At 48.2% G+C, this 19,465-nt stretch overlaps 1 protein-coding gene across 11 annotated transcripts in view; it reads right to left on the bottom strand.

Moving 5' to 3' along the window:
* AFDN (afadin, adherens junction formation factor) overlaps nt 1-19,465 on the bottom strand; it is a 134,158-nt gene that overhangs the window by 28,386 nt on the left and 86,307 nt on the right. For all 11 annotated transcript variants that reach the window (XM_073894232.1, XM_073894228.1, XM_073894229.1 and 8 more), the window contains 3 exons: nt 19,190-19,388; nt 14,717-14,820; nt 12,315-12,401 (listed from right to left, as the gene is read on the bottom strand). In XM_073894232.1, coding sequence (XP_073750333.1) covers nt 12,315-12,401; nt 14,717-14,820; nt 19,190-19,388 — 390 coding nt within the window. The remainder of the gene's footprint in view (nt 1-12,314; nt 12,402-14,716; nt 14,821-19,189; nt 19,389-19,465) is intronic.

The raw sequence follows: 19,465 nt of genomic DNA, 5'->3' as shown, positions 1-19,465 counted from the left end.
ACAATAAACCAAGACCTCCCCCATTTCTGGTACTCTTTATAAGAAAAATTATTAATAATGAAACAAATAACATTTAGACAAACAGTAAGAGGGCTCTGTCTTTCTAAAAATCACAAAATGGAATGATAAAAGAACAAGAGAAAAAAACTGCTGCGTCTCCCTCCGTCAAGGCCCTGCTCACACACCCTCTGCTGCCCGGCCAGTAGCTCCTTTGTCACAATTCTCACTCTGGGAAGGGGAGTTCCACACTCAGCATGAACGGGAGCTTCACTGCAATACCCCTTTCTGCGTTCAGACCAGGAAACACACGCTGAGGGGAGCTACCAGGCCCCATACTGCGTTTTAGACAACCGATACGTGCTTCCAGCTGGGAGACTCTGTACGAACTGCAAACACTATGCAGATCACCGGAAACCCCGTAGCATCTTTCGAGAGGCAGTTTAGGATCCGACATGCGATGTGAGGCTTATGAAGTCTATGTTCAAATCTTCAAGTAAAACCGATGATGTAATACAGATACCGGACGGCATCGTGACCGTCACGTCTCTCAGGCGGAAGTGTCCTGAGCAAGCCTCCTTGTCACTGCCCTGCTGGGGTCCCCTCCGTGCCGCCTGCCACAGGAGCCCCTTCCCCAAGCACGCCCCGCGGGGCTCCCGACCCACAACCAGCGCAGCTGCCCGCCTGGGCAGAAGCACCACGCCCCGAGCCTGAGGTAGGCTCTCACCCCTCTTGCCACACGCTAGGCCCGATCCAGATGCTCCTTCACGTGCCCCCATTCCATCCTGTTTCCGTGTTCCCGCCTTTGTTTACGCTGTACTTTCCACACAAAACGTCTGATGCAATCTGTCTGCCAAAACGCTTTCGTCACTTGATTCCCAGGCTCACCTGCCACTCTTCACCAAGCCACGTACCTTCCAACTCAGGATGGATACAAGCTCTTTCCTACCTATGTGCTATGTTCCCGGAACGGCTCCTCTGTCCTGTATTCCAGCTCCTGACAGTACAGAAGGCTCTCCCCCACCTGCTTTCCCTGGTTGCTGCCTCCTATCCTCCTACCATGTGGTCAACAGCATCCTCTCAAACCCTGCCACAAGACAGTCCAGAATCCCATTGAATGAATGCATCAGTATTCGTATTTGTGGGTTAGGAAGCAGCTGATGCAGCTATCACAGAGTGAGCTGGTAACACTGGGATGTTCCTAGTTTAACAAGGTAGGAGCCCTAAGCATTTCTGACTATGGCACCACACGTACTGTTCCAAAGATGCTATCTTCCATTACTGTTGTTGGGTAATGGACGATGGGAATTTATCTAAGTTCTAAGCTACAATCACGTTAATTCCAAGTTCAATTTATCAGTGTATCTGCTACTCAGAAGAGGAGATCTTCATCTGAGGAATTATGAGACAATGATTATTAGAGACCTCAATTGCAAAGACCCAATAGGCTTCTAAAAGGTCCTTTTAAGGTTGGTCATAAAAAGACTTAATAATTAAGTCACTGACGGTGCATAATGAAATACATAAAAAAAAAATACTCTTGGAGGGTGATACACAAGTGAAGAATATGGATCTAGAATATTCTAAAGAGGTATCCAAGCTTTGGTTAGCATCTGAATCTTACTAATGTGGTCTCAAACCTTGCACTACTTACCTAGAAATATTCTTTATTTAACAGACCCACTGCTTACATTTCTGTAAACATGTTGCCATTCTGCTAACCTTTAACCTTCTCCTGGAGACATGGTCCCTTTAGCAGACCTACTCCACTGGAACTCCCTTCCATCCTCCCATTCTGGCCCCTCCCACCTCTGCTTATTTGAAACCTATCTCTACTTCATGGGCAGCTGTTATAAACTGCACATAAAAAACTGCAAGTACAATTGTTGTACAGAGAAATGACCAGTTCCACTGGTTATTATTTTAGAAAAACAAATTTACAGATGGATACTCAGAAATCAAAGAAGTCTAAGGAATTTATTTTTAAAGATGTTATTTGTTTGACAGAGAGCGAGCGAGCACGAGCAGGGGGAGCAGCAAAGGAAGACGGAAAGCAGACTCCCCGCTGAGCAGGGAGCCCGACTTGGGGCTTGATCCCAGGACCCCGAGATCATGACCTGAGCCAAAGGCGGACGCTTAACCGAATGAGCCACCTAGGCGCCCCAGAAGTCTAAGGAATTTCTAACTATACACACATATACACATATGTGTGTATATACATAAAATCAACATGGACAGTTACTTTCAACCCAGAACACCACAATCTCTGGCCAACTCCAAGGGGACCCAATGTCTCCACCTGGCTGCAGCAGCCCTGGTCTGGAATGTCCACATTGACAGGCTGGACAGAGGGGCATGTAGGTGCTGCTTCCTCCCTGCTAATGCCACTCGGACTGGGAACAGCTCAGCTCTTGGAGCACCGAGGCAAACTTACCACCCGTCAGGCTGCAATAACTCCTTAACATTACGAAGCTCTCACTACCTGCCCCACTTCATCTGAATAAAAATAAGATTATACACTATGATAAAAACTGTACAAAGCAAAATTATTTCAGAAGCATTAAGCCACTTATGTCTTATTTCTGAATAATAACGCACATACTAACCTAGCCTAGGAAGACTGAACTTTGTATGGCAAGTCCATTCCTTTTCTTTTTTAAAAAGGTTTTATTTACTTATTTGAGAGAGAGAGCACGAGGGGAGGGGAGGGGCAGAAGGAGAGGGAGAAGCAGATTCCCCTTTAAGCAGGAAGCCTGACGTGGGGGCTCGATCCCAGGACTCTGGGATCACGACCTGAGCCGAAAGCAGACACTTAACTGACTGAGCCACCCAGGCACCCCAAGTCCATTCCTTTTCCAATTAAGAAAGGAAAATGGGGTCCAGGAAGTTTTTGCTGCTACATACCAATGTAACACATCTGTCAGTAAAAGAATGTAAATATGAGCTATATAAACATTAACCAAATGTTGGTGCAATGGCATTAGATACTATGAAGACTGTGCTGTCCGGTATGGTGGCCACAGACCACACGTGGCTTTACTGAGCACTCAGAATGCAGGAATGTGGCTAGTCCAAACCGAAAATGTGTACTAAGTATACAACATACACAGATATCAGAGCTCTGTATGGAAAAAAAAAAATCTAAATATATCACTAATGACTTACATTCACTACGTGCTGGAATCATAACATTTTGGATATACTGTGTAAAATTAAAATACATTACTAAGATTAGTTTCAGGTTTTTTTTCTAATGCAGCTAACAGAACATTTAAAATTAGCTTTGTGGCTCACACATTCTATTGGACAATACTATTCTAAAACTACAGACTTTTCATACTATATGTTATTAGTAACCACAAGTACTAGCAATAAATTTATAATTATATAGATAAGTGGGTAAAAACAAGATTTTATCACAATATAATATATATCATATACAACATTATGCACCCTGATTTCCAACCATGGGAAGAGTAACCATAATCATTAAAATGGAAAGGCTAAATAATTTTAAAGATTACTTGATTAAAGCTACTACCTAAGCTGGTATTTGAAGATACTTCTATATTTTTAGTCTTTTATTTCTAAAATTAAAAGATTAATGAGAAACATTCAGATTTATCCATTCCCCATTTAAAAAATCAAATTCCTTTTTATTTTTCTTATTTTTTAAGATTCTATTTATTCATTTGAGAGGCAGCGAGCGTGCAAGCACAAGTAGGGGGAGTGGCAGAGGGAGGGGGGGAGGACACCCAGGCGCCCCTCAAACTCCTTTTTAAGGGTCTCCTGGAAAGCAGTTATATATTTCAAAGGCATCAGGAATTACGAATGACTAAGTACAATTCTGGAATTTAATTAAACTAATGAGAAGTAAATTTTTAAGTATCAAAGCCACATTTTCCCTCCCGAAGACACTTTGAGAGTAACATGGTGTCCCAGTGCCCGAGCTGCTCTGTCTGGTGTCTGTGTTCTCCAACATCACTCCCGACTCCTGGAGAGCAGAGCGTGGTGACCAAATATGCCCCTGCCAGGCCGTGCAAATGAAACACAAAGAGCTAGATCCTCAGTCCCTAGAAAAGCAATTAAAATGAAATAACAGAGACCCCACGTGCGATCTTAGGATTTAATCTTAAGGGAACCTTGGATCTGCGTGTCTTTCCTTTCCAAGGGAAAGGAGGGGTGGGGAGGCAGGTGGGATCGCTGAGGAAGAGGAGGGCAGGGCAGAGGGAGGGGAGGGTTAGCAGAAGTATCCTGGGGTTTCCTTGCGGAAAAGGGCAGAAGAAGAACGGCAGGAAGGTAACAGAAGAGGTTCCCAAATAGAAAGGTTGAGGCAGAAATAAGGACTCAGCAGCTACAGGCCATACATCCCCCAAAACCCGACGAGACGCGCCCGTGGCTTAGCTGCTTACGTGCGGCGTGAGGACCGGCTACAGGCAAAAGGCCGCCCCAGACGGCTGGTGCCTGCTCTCGCCGGCGCGCCTTCGGGAAGACGGAGGGTGAGGCCCTCTCACCTCGGGCACAGAAGCCCAGTCAGAGGAACCCACGCCTCGAACGCCCAGTGACCCGCTGAGGGTGTGGGGGAGTATGTATGACGAACGGCATAAAAACATCATTAGCACACAACCCAAAAAAAAAAAAAAAAAAAAAAGGCAGCAGCAAGAGGAAGGAAGACAGGCCAGCAGAGAGTCAAGCCTATTGTTCCCAGGGCTGGAGACCCAGTGTGGGCTCTTCACCGAAGGGTCCAGAGCGACAGTGGGCTGGGAGGGCCTGAGAGCCCAGCAGCATTTAAAACTCATCAGGATGTTCGGCGCAGCGCTCTGCCCACATGCTCCCTTCTCAGGGTCTGAAAGCAGCTTTGCTTCTCATCAGACAAGGAGTTCTGATTCGTAAACTATTAAAATTCAGACAAGGGTTTAAAAAACATTGAAAAGCTCTCTCTTCTTGGTAGGAATTACCTTAATTCTGAAACAATCAATTTTAAAACTCATTCTTGATACATATTCCACCCTCAACAATGCTGAAAGTATGAGCTAGGTGCTCCCAGACAGGTGTGATGCCATAAAGGAGCCTATGCTTGGTTTCTGTGAACCAGGCTCCAGGCGCAGCTCTGTTCACGGCTTACCCTTCGCCGAGAATACAAAACACATCCCAGGGCCGCCTGGGTGGCTCAGTCGTTAAGCATCTGCCTTCAGCTCAGGTCATGGTCCCAGGGTCCTGGGATCGAGCACCGCATCGGGCTCTCTGCTCGGCGGGAAGCCTGCCCCCTTCCACTCCCCCTGCTTGTGTTCCCTCTCTCACTGTGTCTCTCTCTGTCAAATAAATAAATAAAATCTTAAAAAAAACAAAACAGAAAACAAGACACATCCCATCTATCCTTTCCCTCTTTATAAAATGAAGGAAATGACCTAAATAGGGGACTCTTAAGTTGGGTCTCTCAGATGGGCTGCAGGGGGCCTGCAGTGTGTGCACTGCACGAGGGCAAAGCTGGAGGGCTTTCCCAAGGTCTCAGAGTGGTCTGGAAATGAAAGGGCTGAGACCAGTACAGGAGAGCTCCTGGCTTCTGCCCACTGCTCATGCAGGTGTGCCCTGTGCAGGGGTGAGGCCTGACTCCCAAGCCTTGGCTGAGAGCAAGCGGGCGAGGCTGAGGCAGTCTGAACCTTCCTCAGACTGGGATGATCCACAACCGATCCCCTGCACCCACTGAGCCACATAAAGATCATTTCTTACCGTGTGTCCTCTCACGTGAAATTGTTCTGCTTTAGAGCATTAATGTTTAATGTTTCTATTACGTTAATACTACAATAAAATCCAATAATTCCATCAATCCAAGAAATTAGCACTTAGACCGTTATTATAAAATAGGTAAAAAATTATTCTTTTATATAATTTACTATTTTGCTTTTAAAACAAAAATATAAAATATTATTTCCAAATTCACAAACACTAGCCATGGAGGGCACTAGTCACTTCATACAACTTAATGGAAAATTATTTCTGACACTTCCACGAAAGAAAGAAATTCTGCAGTTGCACTGGGTACCTTGAAACTGATTTTAAAACGGAACCAAAATTTCCTGACTTCATCTTTTTGACTAGGTTTTTCCCATGTGGTCACAGTAAGGACATTAAAGAATGTGATTAAAGAATGTGAGAATGAAGGTCTCAAATTCTTCAAAGAACTTAACTGTAGTTCATGTCAGGAATTTACTCTGCAAACAGCGAGAAGGTGGTGTATTAATAAACACTGTTTTCTTCTTCTTCTAAGGCACAGGAATCTTTTTTGTGTTTTAAGCTAATTAAAATTTAAAAACTTAAAATCAGTATATAGTCTAAAAGTACAAATTAAAACACCTTTAAGACACTATTCAACTGTTCATTTTTAAATAAAATAGTAAAATACCCTAAGTACCTTTAAAATGGTCATTTTTAGGTTCACTTTCAGCAAAAATGGGTTCTAGAGACAGTAAAAGCTACCTAATGCACCCACAGGAAGTTATGGTGCTTCTGTATCTCAGCTCTACAACGGCACTCAGCATTACTTTGAGCAATCTTCGCCATATTATGATCAGCAGGAGCACATTTATGGGGTTTTGTGTGTGTGTGTGTGTGTGTGTGTGTGTGTGTGTGTGTGCGCAAAAAGGATATAGGAACCTTTTATTTTTATGAATCTTAAGAATGTGCAACATTAAAATACAGAGCAACAAACTCCTGGGTGTGTAATTACAAGCTACAGTAAACGATTGCCTCATGAGCAAGTTAATTATCGGCAGGTTTAAACAAGTTCTAATGGAAGCAGCAGCATTCTTGGAAGGATCACAGTTAAGAGTTTGCCCAAGAACATCCACGTCCACAACAGCACCCTCAAGAAACTCACCACCGATCCTGTTCTTCCGACAACAGAGAACCACATTCTGATCTCAGGACTACAGCAACTTCTCGAACTGAGGAGAAAAACAACTGTCTGCTTCCCTCAGTTTTCCACAGCAACCAACAGAGCTGGTCTTTGAGGACCTGGATCCGCACAGCTCCAAGATGGACATGAGGACACCGAGCGGCATTTATCAGCACGGGCTGCAGCAGAGTGCCGCGCTCAGACTCTTACGTAACCAGTCAGCTCTGACTTGCCTTCACTTGGTACTTTATTAAACTTTAAAAAGAGCTAGGAAAATAAAGAGGGAATTGTTTGTATTTTAAAAATCTAAATTAAACAGGAAGCATCGTGTTGTCCCACAGATGAGTAAGAAGGAGCATACTAAACTTCCCCAAAAGCAATGTTTTAAAAAAGTAAACTGCACACACATACTGTTCCAAATCATCTGGATTTCATAAAACTGAACCACAATGTGGAAGGGGCGTCAGGGAGCTTAACATCAAAACATCATCCAGGCTCACAGCAGCTAGCCACACACTAATTAGGAAAAAAATCAAAAAAAGACTAGGCCAGAATCAGAGACCACAACAGCTTAAAGAGAACACACACGGACACCAGTAGGAGTTTCTGGGGCCTCCAGGTTCTTTGCCGACATGCGGCAGCAAGGAGTGGGCAAGATGACAGATGGCACCCTGTGGCCAGCGGGTGCGGGTCGGATCCTTCCCATGGCTCCTCCCGCTTGTCCCATGTGATCTGCTCGGGGCTTCCAAGGCTGTGAGGTGCACATGCAGATCCCGTGGCATCGGACCAGCAGAGGAAGCAAGCTGAGCCCTGGCAAGAGGGAAATGACAGCTCCCAATCGTGCTGACCCCCCCCACTGTACGCCGGCCGGCCTGGCACTTAAAACACATTCTTGAAATCCCGAAAACAAATCTCTTTCTATTGTTATAATTGATGCAAACCTATGCGATGTATCAGCCTCATGGTGCTGTTTTAGCAATGCGTGTCAATTAAATGACTTCTGATTTTTATTGCTGAATGTTCCTTTTCTAGTACCAAAGACATTACAGAGAAGTTGGAGAAAAACAGGTTACGTGAAGCAATGGGGAACTTCGAGATTCCTGTCTCGTTTCAAGAGCAGGCATGAACGCCCTGCCCTGTTCATGTCTTCAAGGGGCACAGTGTGCACTTAACAGACCGTATTCTTTGAGTTACTTTCTCTATAGCACCTGTCTGTGTGCTGGCATCCAAATTCTGTGTGCTCCACAACACCCTCACTCCCCTAGCGAGACCGGCATCCCAGACCTCCAAGGTGGCGTGCGCAAACTGAGCACCTGACTCTCCCCCTGCCCCAGCGCCACCTTCAGTGCAGGCCACTTCCAGACACCCCACGCTGAGCACAGAAGCACGGTTCAACCTGCTACTTCTCTCTTCCACCCCCACAACCAGTTCATCCATCCCATGGAAAAGCTGTTGTTCCGCAAACAAGCATCAGCACCTACGATGCTCCAGCAGCAAGACCGAGGGCCCGACCTCAGTGACTGCTCCACCCCACCTCCGGTCGGCCGACCATCTGCCTCCGTGGCCGCTTCCCGGGCCGGCGCCTCCAGCACCTTCCATCAGCAAACTGCTGGTGGCTTGCCCCCGATGGCCGCGCCGCCTGCACTCCTGAGCGCCTCGAAGCCGTGCTCTCTGAAGGACCAACCATAAACTTTCACAACCCCACTCTGATCCTGTCGCGCCTTTATCTGAAACCTTCAACGGCTACTTCTCTGGCTGATACTAACATGCACAACCCCGTCAAGGCCGCACAGCCACCCTCCCGCACTGGTCGCCGCCCTGTGGCCACAGCAGAGGCCGAAAGGCCCACAAAGCAGAGAACGCTTGCCATCCGGCCCCTTGCAGGAGAAGCGCGCCGACTGCTGTGTGAGCCGCGGTCCCAGCTCCCTGTCTCCCAGATGCACCTCGGAAGGCCTGCCCCCAGCTCCTGTACTGCAGCCACATGGCTGCGCGTTTGTCCGCTGGCCCTCTTCTCAAGTTCTCTGCTCACCACCCTCTACCCGGTTAACATGTGCACACCCTGCAAGGTGCAGCTTAAGAGGCATTTCCTGAAGAAGGCCTTCACTATCTCCTCTCTCCACGGGCGTTTAGACATTCAATAAATACCCCTGGATAATGACCTCTGATGTCATTCACTCTCTCCTATTTTTGCCTCACCCCTCAAGTGACCAAGCCTATATGTACCGTAAAGATATTCTCGGGGGGAGAAACTATAACGAGAGCCAGGTGCATACTTAGTTTTATTAAATCTATTGTTTAATAAGCTGATGAATTAACCACCTTAGCATTAAATCTGGAATCCTTTTTTTTAAAATATTTTATTTATTTATTTGACAGAGAGAGGCACAGTGAGAGAAGGAACACAAGCAGGGGGAGTGGGAGAGGGAGAAGCAGGCTTCCCGTCGAGCAGGGAGCCCGATGCGGGGCTCGAGCCCAGGACCCTGGGATCATGACCTGAGCCGAAGGCAGATGCTTAACGACTGAGCCACCCAGGCGCCCCTGGAATCTCTTTTCAAAAAACTTCTTCTGCTTCTAAATTTATAAATACTATACTTTCACTGTGGAAAGTATTTAAAAAGACCAGAAACAAAAACAGTGTGGAAATCCCTGAAATGTTGGCGGGGGTGCCACCTTCCCAGTTTAGAAAAGGAAGGAGCAGGCCTGCCGTGAGACAGGTGAGCCGGGGGGTGAAGACACTGAGCAGGTGCCCCTGTCCTGGGTTCTCTGGCTCTGAGGGGAGGCCTGTGGCAGGTGCCGCGTGGGAAGGTGGCAGGAAGGCGAGCAGGCTGCTCTCAGAAATTAGCTGCAGCCAGTCCGCTGCAGATGTGTCACAGGCACCATGCTCTCCCTCCCAGCTTCGGGCAGTAAGGTTTCTACCTAACTTCCTGTGTTGCTCCTAGTCCCCATGAAGCCCCAACTCTATAACCCTATATCCCAATTAGAAATGCTAACACTGCTATTTTCCAGTTTTATCTACAATTTTTTTTTTAATGTGTCAGTACAGAAAACACCACCAACAGAAACCTAGAGACTTCAAGGTTAAAAAGTGAAAATTATACTTTATTTTTACACAGCAGGCACTTGGTGTTCTCTCCTGGAATAAACAGCACCCTAACGATGAGCTACTACTACTACTTTCACGTTGAGTTTGTTACTCTATTATTAGTGAAAGAAACAAATACCTCCTCTCCAGACTACTACACAACCGGAAGCTAAGGAAGCTAAATCCTGCATGTTCCCAACTTACGCTAGGCTAACGGAAATCGGTCACGGTGCTACCACGATTTCTTAGCACAAGTCGCAAACACTTCGTAATAGCAAGGATTCCAGAGTCATTTCTGTTTTTATGACGAAGTACCCCCTGCTGACTAGAGGGAGAACACCGTACTCCCCATGCTTCCTTGCGTGAGCGCAGATGCACACAGAAGGCACGGGAGCTCAGAGGGAGTGGCGTCAGCACAGCTGGGAGCGGAAGAGGCGAGCAAGTGCAGGGAACCACCACCAGGACAGAAGCACAGCTGCGTGGCCAGCACCACGGTGGTGCACGAAGGCCAGGTGGGCCAGCTGTCCTCACTGGTCCCGGCCCGAGCACCCCCACACAGAGACCTGCGAACGGGGCCTCAGCTGAGGTCCTGCCCTCTAGGCCCACTCACTGCTTTCTCACTCCTTCCCCTGCTCCAGAGTCTACATAAAGGTGGAGGGACCCTTCCTGACGGTGAGAGGGCTCTCCCCACTGCCTGCCATCTGACCCTTAGCAGGAACCATTCCTGGGGGAGGATGGAGGCCTGGGGCCAGTGCCCTCCCCTCTGCCTCTCACCCACAGGCATAGGTAAGTGAACCAAGGCGTGACCGTGACTTGAGCCCACCTCCTTGCCCTAACCACCCACTGACACCTGGCCGCCCGGCAAGAACAGAGGCCAGAGGGGACGGCAGGGGCCCACGTGCAGCCTCACTTTATACATGATGACTTTACATGTTACAGGAAAGGATCAAAGATGCTTACGTAAATAAGACTGGAATCTTCAGAAAACAGGTTTTTCTGTACTGAGAGCGAGCTTAGCTTTCTAAGCTGGAAAAGATGGAGGTGCTGATAAACAGTGGCCCTGCCATCCCACAGGTTAGTACTTCAAATCCCAAGTAAGATGAATACTGGAAAGAAGATCCATATAAATAAACACATAATAGGAAACACACAGGCTAAAGTTTTCCTGTGTATCTGAGTGTGGCAAGGTAATTTTTCATCCTGGTATTTTTTTTCCCTTAAAAATGAGCATCTGATTCAGTTGGTAAGCAGAGAAAATAGTCCATGTCTAATACCTTCCCATTCACAACTCCCAAAGTTTTGAGTTGTGGGTCCATTAAGTTAGAATAGTCTGGAAATATGGCCCATGAGCATGAGCCTTATCAGGAGTAAGGGACTCTGGACTATGAGCTGGGCTAACAGGTTCTAGACCTACCCTCTGGCCCATCTTGGGTAACCCCATAGAACCTGGCGCTTCAGAAGCAGACTACTGAGTCCACACCCGACAAAGGCTCACCTCCGCCAGCCGATTCCACCTGGAATCCCACCTGAGGTCCCAGGTTCCTCCAGTCACCCTACACCACGCCCTTCCTAGACACAGCTTCCTGAAATTCCAGTTCCATCACGTCCCTTTCATTTCTCTATGGAGTCTACAGGATACAGCGCGAACCCTCGGCCATCAGTCAGGAGTTTCCAGAATCACTTGAGCACCACTTCCCTCACTCCACTCTCCCTCAGCTGTAGCTGGCTTCGTGCCATCCCTGCTCATCCCCAACTACCCACTCTGAGGCTAGCGGGGATGCACTTCGTTCCCGACGCCCTGCAAGTGGGTCTGCGGCACTCAGTACAGAGCGGGCCCATGTGCAGCCCTGGGGAAGGGTGCGACCTCCTAGGCCCCACGGCACACCCACTGGAAGAGAGTGCCTGGACCGGGGAGGCAGCAGGCCACCTGGGTAACAAGTGTGTGGGGACGTGTCCGTGCACTAGCACTTGCAAAGGCGTCCGGTGCCCCGCTCTCACCATGTGCGAGGCCCAGCTCCTGTTTCAGACTAAGGAATCGTTTGCTCCTGTGCCTGTTGTGGCTCAAGTTCCGATGGCCTGCTCCTCAGGAGCACTCCTGGCTCAACATCAAGGTCACACTCTCTAGGGCTCCTGTGTTCAGAGCAGGATGCCGTCCCTCCATTGCCTGGGCCTGAGCACCATGGCCTCTTTTGTGTAACACCACTGACCCCCAAGAGAAACAGAAGCGTAGGCGCACTTCGTCCTCGGGCAGCGAAGGACTCCCACACACTCGGCCGAGTGCTGACTGACTCAAGGTCCAGGAATGAAGCGTGACAACTCACATCACCCACGGTGCCCTACCTTTGCTGCAACGATGCTGAGGCCCATCCCATTTTGCTTTTTAAGAGTCACAGTGATTATTTCGGGTTCTTTCCTCAGAGGCTGAGCCTGAAGGATGAAAACAAAGGTTTATTTTATGGCTGAAATGAAGTGTTTCTACCTTAGACAATCATGTGGTAAACGGCACAGACAACGAGCAAGGATTACAGATACTGCTCATGGAGTAACCCGGGAAAAGGATCAATACTCTCGACTCAAGAGCCTCGAAGATGAAACTAGTCATAAGTGCTATTTAAGCGTTAAAGAACTTAATTTAGAAAGCAAAACTACACTTCCATTACTACAGATTAGAAAAACCCAATCATAGAAATGAAATTAAATTGTTACTTTATTACCTTTCAAAATAAATTACTAGGTGTTTTTTAAAGAAAAAATGTAAACTTATTTCCCACCATCTATGGGGAGGTCAGCAAAAGAGTTGTAACAAAGATGATCACACATCTGTCTCTTGGGAGAATGCAGGTGCCATATGAAGTCAGGCCACCCCATGATGCGGGCACCACCGTTCCAAGTACTTTGGGTAATAAAGTCACGGCTCAGGGGTGGAGGTCAGTTCTCAAACTGACCCCTAAGCAAATGAGGAACTGCCCACTGAGGCTACATGTTAGACACATGTCACACCTCACCCGAAGAATAAACAAAATTACAAAGAAAAATTACCAGTGCATACACACTAAGGGATAATTTAATCAAATACGTAAGTACGAAGGCACATCACCAACAAGTGGTAATTATACATGTGGGTTGTTAAGTTAGAACCAAGGTCAGTGAGAGAACACTTTAAGGAAAATAAGCAAGATTAGGTGACATTACAATTTTTTTTCTTTTAGATTAAGACTTGAGAGCTCCCGAGGGATCTCTGACTACACTAGGAAGATGAAGGCAGCGTGATTCCATCTACGGAGGGAGTTGCTGTTCTATAAAATCTGGGAGTTGGGAACTGCTATCACTCAGCATGCGGCAAAAGGCTCGCGAGGCCGAGAGACAGCGTGAGAGGCGCACTGTTGGTGTGTCAGTGGCTGTGCACCACCAGCTCTCTGACGGGGCAGAGCTCCCATCCGCTAACTCAGCTGCTGGAGAGGGCAGGACACACACTCCAGTCTAAAGCAGGCTACTCAGTCATCACAAATGATTACTTGGAATTTGATATACAAAACACACATTATATGCTTTACTTTAAGTATTGCCACCTTACACAAGCTATGTTTTCTTAGAAATTAGGTACATAATAGGCACAGAGTTTTGACTGACTACTGGTTAATATTTTAGAGTAGTACAAGGAAGTCTCTGAAGCTTCAGAAGGTATCTGGCTGTTTTCACACACCAGAATCTCTAAATCTTGGCGGGTCAGGTGTGCTGGACAATTCCATGCCTTCTGAGAATCGGTGGACAGGTGAATAAATGGCCACATGCAATCAATCACACATAACACATTGACCCTGACCCATAGGAACCTCGACAAAAGTACAGTCACATCAGTTTGCTCCTTCAAACCCTTAAGTGGCTTAAAGATGAAAATGGCAATTATAGAAAAATATTTAAATGAAACTCAGTAACAAAGTTCAAAAAGGAAAAATTTCATCTGTTTCTATTAATCAGAGATATGGCAGTCTATGTCGTACAGGACAACTGTGTCTGCTGTCACGTTCTAGCGCACAGGGAAACATTCCCTGTTGTTTAAAACTCTCTGTAGGAGGCAAAGCAGAATTTTCCATAAAATGTATGAAACTAGCAAATACTAGGGTTGACTCTCTTTCAGAAGATGCAAAATATCAGCAAGTAATTTTGATATGTATTTAAAACAAGGTAGAACCAACTATAAGGAGAAAATATTTCTACCAGAGAAAAACTTTTTTTTTTTTAATTTTTATTTGAGAGAGAGAGCGCAGGGGGAGGGGTGGAGGGAGAAGGAGAAGCAGACTCCCCACTGAGCAGGGAGCGCCATGTGGGACTCAATCCCAGGACCCAGAGATCACAAGGTAGGGAGCCGCTTAACCAACTGAGCCACCCAGGCACCCCTAGAAAAACATTTTCTAATAAAATTCGTAAGGTTATCGTATTAATATTTTTTAAAAACTATGTATTGACATTAAGGAGGCTGGTATAGCTGTGGGTAGAAATATTCTTTATTTTAAAAAATACCATTTGTTTACGGACAAAAGTGGACAGACACGGCCTGGAAAAAATATACATTAGTCATGGTTTCAGGTTTTTTAAAAATAAAATTGGTACTTAAAAGGTGATTTTAAAATATTTTTATCACAATGCTCGCTATAATCAAGAAAGGAGTTTACGTCACATTTTCCAAACTGTAAGGAATACAGGTTAGTCTGTACTCCGCCTGTCACCCTCACAACACTTACCAGCTCCGTGTTTTCACGCAGAAGGTGGCTCTCATAATCTGCACCCTCAAAAAATATCGTCCAGGTACCTGGTGAGCGTGCGTGAGGGATTAACCTGCAAAATCCTGAGGAGGAAACAAGCAAATTATAAAACTGAAAAGCACAGCCATGTCAGCCACATAATCTTCAAGAAGGGAAGCAGCATCACGTGTCAATTGCTTAATATCTAAAGATGACATTTATTTTTCCTACTCTACATACATTTATTCCCTCTCAAAACTGAACTATCACATTTAAAATCATTGTTTTCATCCAACGGAATTCAACACCAGGCTGAAAAGTGAAATTGGTTCCCTCCCCCTTTTTTTTTAAAGCACTTTCTCCTTACTTCTGAGAAATCACTGAATTGCACGGTAACTCCTTCCTTGCTGACCAAGCACTCAACAATACCCAGAATGCCTTGCACAGCAGAGACCAGAACCACCACGAGGACACATGCCTGCCCACAATGTCACATTGGGCTCTACGGTTTTCAGGCAGGACTCTGACCTGTAGGATGGACCCCTTCTCATGACTCTGTCCAAATTTCCTTACTAGTCACTTAAATTTCTTACAAATAAACTGCAGAATCACTTTATGTTTTTTAAAGAGTATCTATGACATTCCCTTCATGAAGAAATGACATCTGTACAAAACTAAGCCTTTTGATTCATAACATGTCACTCTTCATTTTGTCACATCTTTTTTTTTTTTTTAAGATTTTATTTATTTATTAGAGAGAGAGAATGAGAGATAGAGAGCACGAGAGGGAAGAGGGTCAGAGGGAGAAGCAGACTCCCCGCCGAGCAGGGAGCCCGATGCGGGACTCGATCCCGGGGCTCCAGGATCATGACCTGAGCCGAAGGCAGTCGCTTAACCAACTGAGCCACCCAGGCGCCCCATTTTGTCACATCTTATTCTATGTTTCTCGGGAATTTCTTGACAAAGTCGTATCACATAGGCCTTGCACAATTCTTAAATGTTCTCCAAAGCAGTCTGGTCTCACTAATACTAGCAGCCAAACGATCACGCGGAGCACAGCACGTGCCCGATGTCACAGTGACTGCTCTCGCCAGCACACAGAGCCTCAGCCAGTCCTCAGAACTGGCACTGGGCACCACTCCCCCACTCTAGGGTTCCACTAGTGAGGGGAGGCTGCCCGTTATTTTTGGGCACCTATGAGGTTTTTTGCCGTAAGGGGAAAAGGAGATGTCACAAGAGAACACAGTTAAAGATATAAACTTAGAGTCTTTTTTTTTTAAATCACTGTTTCAATCCATTTTCATTAAAATATAACCTACAACTTCTCTTTCCCCTGTTTGAGAGCACTGTGATTATCACGATTTTGAAATGAACAACTTTTATTATTTTCTTATTTTTTTCAAATGCCAAGGCTGGCTCACACATTAGACAGACATTTTCTGCTCTCTCAGGTGAAGGAATGCATCTCGGATCAGGTATGAGTCCGTGCTGGTTTTACAGCCTTCTCTCACGTGACTGTTATAGGACAAACAAAAGGAGTATAAACTGAGAACACATAGTACTTCTTTATTTGGCTTACAAAGAACTGAGCATGAAGAATTAAAAACACTGATGTCATACAAGAAAACACCCAGTTCTTTGTAAGTCTTGTAAAGGCACCTCTGTAATAGGCTGTGTTGCCATCTGACACACATGGAATAACCTGGGGACGCCAAGACCATGATGAAATAGCACATACGTTCTGAAATCAGTCATTCAGGGGAGCCTCAGGGGAAGTCCCGGAGTAAACTTCACCACCAAGGCAAGAGCTCACTCTTCCCAACTTGGCCAGTCTCTCCTTGACGCCACACATTACAAAACCAGCAGCTGTGTGCACACCGCAAATCACACGTACAGCTCTGAAAAATGCTAGTAAGTTAGTCTTCCCGTGCGTGCCTTCACAAGGACTCGGTGCTGAGCACTCGACACCCAGCGGCCCCACGTTAGGTGCTGAGGGGTAGGGGGAGCCCGCCCCCCTGGACTGCAGGTGCTGAGGAGTAGGGGGAGCCCGCCCCCCAGGACTGCAGGCGCTGAGGAGTAGGGGGAGCCCGCCCCCCTGGACTGCAGGTGCTGAGGAGTAGGGGGAGCCCGCCCCCCAGACTGCAGGTGCTGAGGAGTAGGGGGAGCCCGCCCCCCAGGACTGCAGGTGCTGAGGAGTGGGGGGAGCCCGCCCCCCAGAATGCAGGTGCTGAGGGGTAGGGGGAGCCTGCCCCCCTGGACTACAGGTGCTGAGGGGTAGGGGGAGCCCGCCCCCCAGGACTACAGGTGCTGAGGAGTAGGGGGAGCCCGCCCCCCCGGACTGCAGGCGCTGAGGAGTAGGGGGAGCCCGCCCCCCTGGACTGCAGGCGCTGAGGAGTAGGGGGAGCCCGCCCCCCAGGACTGCAGGTGCTGAGGGGTAGGGGGAGCCCGCCCCCCCGGACTGCAGGCGCTGAGGGGTAGGGGGAGCCCGCCCCCCAGGACTGCAGGCGCTGAGGAGTAGGGGGAGCCCGCCCCCCAGGACTGCAGCTTGACCTCAGAGACAGACGGATACACGTGCTTCAGGTGCTGTCACAGAAACATCCCGAAAGAACACAGAATCACTTGTGGGGAAAGTGGCTGAAGCGTCAGGAGGAGGCTGAGGTTTTCTAGACAAAGGGCTACCTGGCACGAGTGCGAGTGAAGCAGTGGGCACGAGCGGGGGGTGGGGGGTGAGGGGGGCAAAGGCCCGCGGGGCCGCGCAGTGGCAGTTAGTATAAACGACAAGGCTGGGAGTGGAGGCTGCACGCTCGGATCCTGGGGCTGAAGGGGCATGGCTGGGGGCAGGAGAGCCAGCAGTGACGAGCCACCAAGCACCTGATGGCCGCGCAGGGTCAGGGCAGGGAGGGCGGTCCGGGAAGCAGCCTGCCAGAACACTGCCGCTGTAACCCACACGTGGGTGCGTGGGTGCTGGGGACACACAGCTGACGGGCATGGCCCCGCAGGTGTGACACACGGTGGTGCCCACATGGCAGCGAATACCCCTGGGCTCGGCACACCGAAGCCACACGCCGGTGCCACAGACCAACGCAGGCCCCCTCTGCGGGGATGGAGGATTCCCCCGACAGCAGCCCTGACCCGGGGGCTCCCAATGCCCGACTGAAGCTTTCGTGGACATCACTGCAGCCCACACCTCCGTCCCCCCTGCTGGTCCCAGACAGGAGCCCGGCTTCCTGTCCCGGCCCGTCTCCATTACACAAGGCTCCTCGAAGACGCACACGCCTCAGCTCTGCTGCTCGGAGGATAGTGCTGAGAGGAGACAGGGTCCGCGTTCCCGGCATGGCTATAGCCACATTTGCTGGTGGATGAACTAACACACTACCCTTCTGTTACAGAAAGCTTTGGAAAATGGAAATTTTAAACTATCAAAATCTTTAAAGACATAAAAATCTACTGCAGCATGTGAAAGTCACTGAAATGAAAAATCACACTCACCACACTTATGTAGATGAACATAAAACCTTAACTTTGCTATTATTTTTGTTTAAACTCCTGAATTTTGAATTTCTTCTTTTATTCATCTGAGCTCCACGTTACAAAACACAGCAGACCGGGACTGAATTGTGGTCTAATTTAAAAGTCTGTGCTTCAGGTGTAAGTGTGGTATTTGGGGGGTAAGGAGCAGAGGGAGAACAGATGTCAAGCACACTCCCCGCGGAGCAGGGGGCCCGATACAGGGCTCGATCCCAGGACCCTGGCACCATGACCTGAGCCGAAACCAAGAGTCGGCCACTTTAACCGACTAAGCCACCAGGCACCCCCTAAGTGTGGTATTTGTATCAGCCCAGTCCAACAAGAGGATGTGAACAGGTGGTAGGATGAGACCAGGGGGTTCTCTGCCCTCACACAGGACCAGCTGGAGTCTGGCTCACGCACACACGGCAGGTGCCCCGGGTCTAAGCGCCCCATGGGCAGCTGGCCCAGTCCTCACATCCTGAGTCCCCGCTGTCCACATGCCCATCTTATAGATGGAAGTCACAGGAGACAGAGCTGGGGTCCGAGCTGGGAGGGTCTGACTGCAGCACTTGTGCTGCCCCCCAACTCTGTTGGTAGCAACACAACGGACAATTCAGTTCCAGGGGTGAGCCAAGCTCCCGGGCTCACAAAAAAACGGAGGGAGAAGCAACAAAAGGTCCTCCTTCCTAGCAGGCCCAGCAGAAAGGTGGCGGTGGCAGCTGGTGAGCATAGCCAGTGCCCGCGGGAGGGTCACAGTACCCCCCAGGGCTTCATGGCAGGACACTGCTGACCCCTCATCACCGAGAATCGCTTACTTCCGCATCCTGGAACACAGCTTTCTCCAGGAGCATATGGTGTGTGCTCCACACGTGTGGACTGCCACACACACACAGACACACATACACAAACTGATACAAGGCTCAGGTCATAGTTCAGATGCCAGGTACAGTAGGCGAGACTCACCTCTCTGGCACAAAGGGTCTAAAAACTCTTGTAAACCATTTGGAATGTTCCTGACAACATCGCAAGAGTAGCCGTCTTCTGGCAAAAGAAAAGGCAACTGCAGATCGGGGTCCTCTTCAAGCTGCACCTCCCTCCCGTCACTGCGCGCCAACTCATCAGCCGTGTTCTCAGCCACGGCCACCACGTTTTCGATCAGGTCCTGGTCAGAACACAGATGCACAGTGAGAACGGCACACCAATGGACTGGCACTCAGATCTCCTCGTGCGCAGTGTGGC

Source organism: Callorhinus ursinus, unplaced genomic scaffold, assembly GCF_003265705.2.
Source record: "Callorhinus ursinus isolate GAN/ISIS: 27379988/994484 unplaced genomic scaffold, GSC_fseal_2.0 scaffold6, whole genome shotgun sequence".
In the NCBI taxonomy this organism is placed as follows: Eukaryota; Metazoa; Chordata; class Mammalia; order Carnivora; family Otariidae; genus Callorhinus; species Callorhinus ursinus.
Note: the sequence above shows the minus strand (reverse complement) of the source record. Positions and strands in the feature narration are given on the sequence as shown.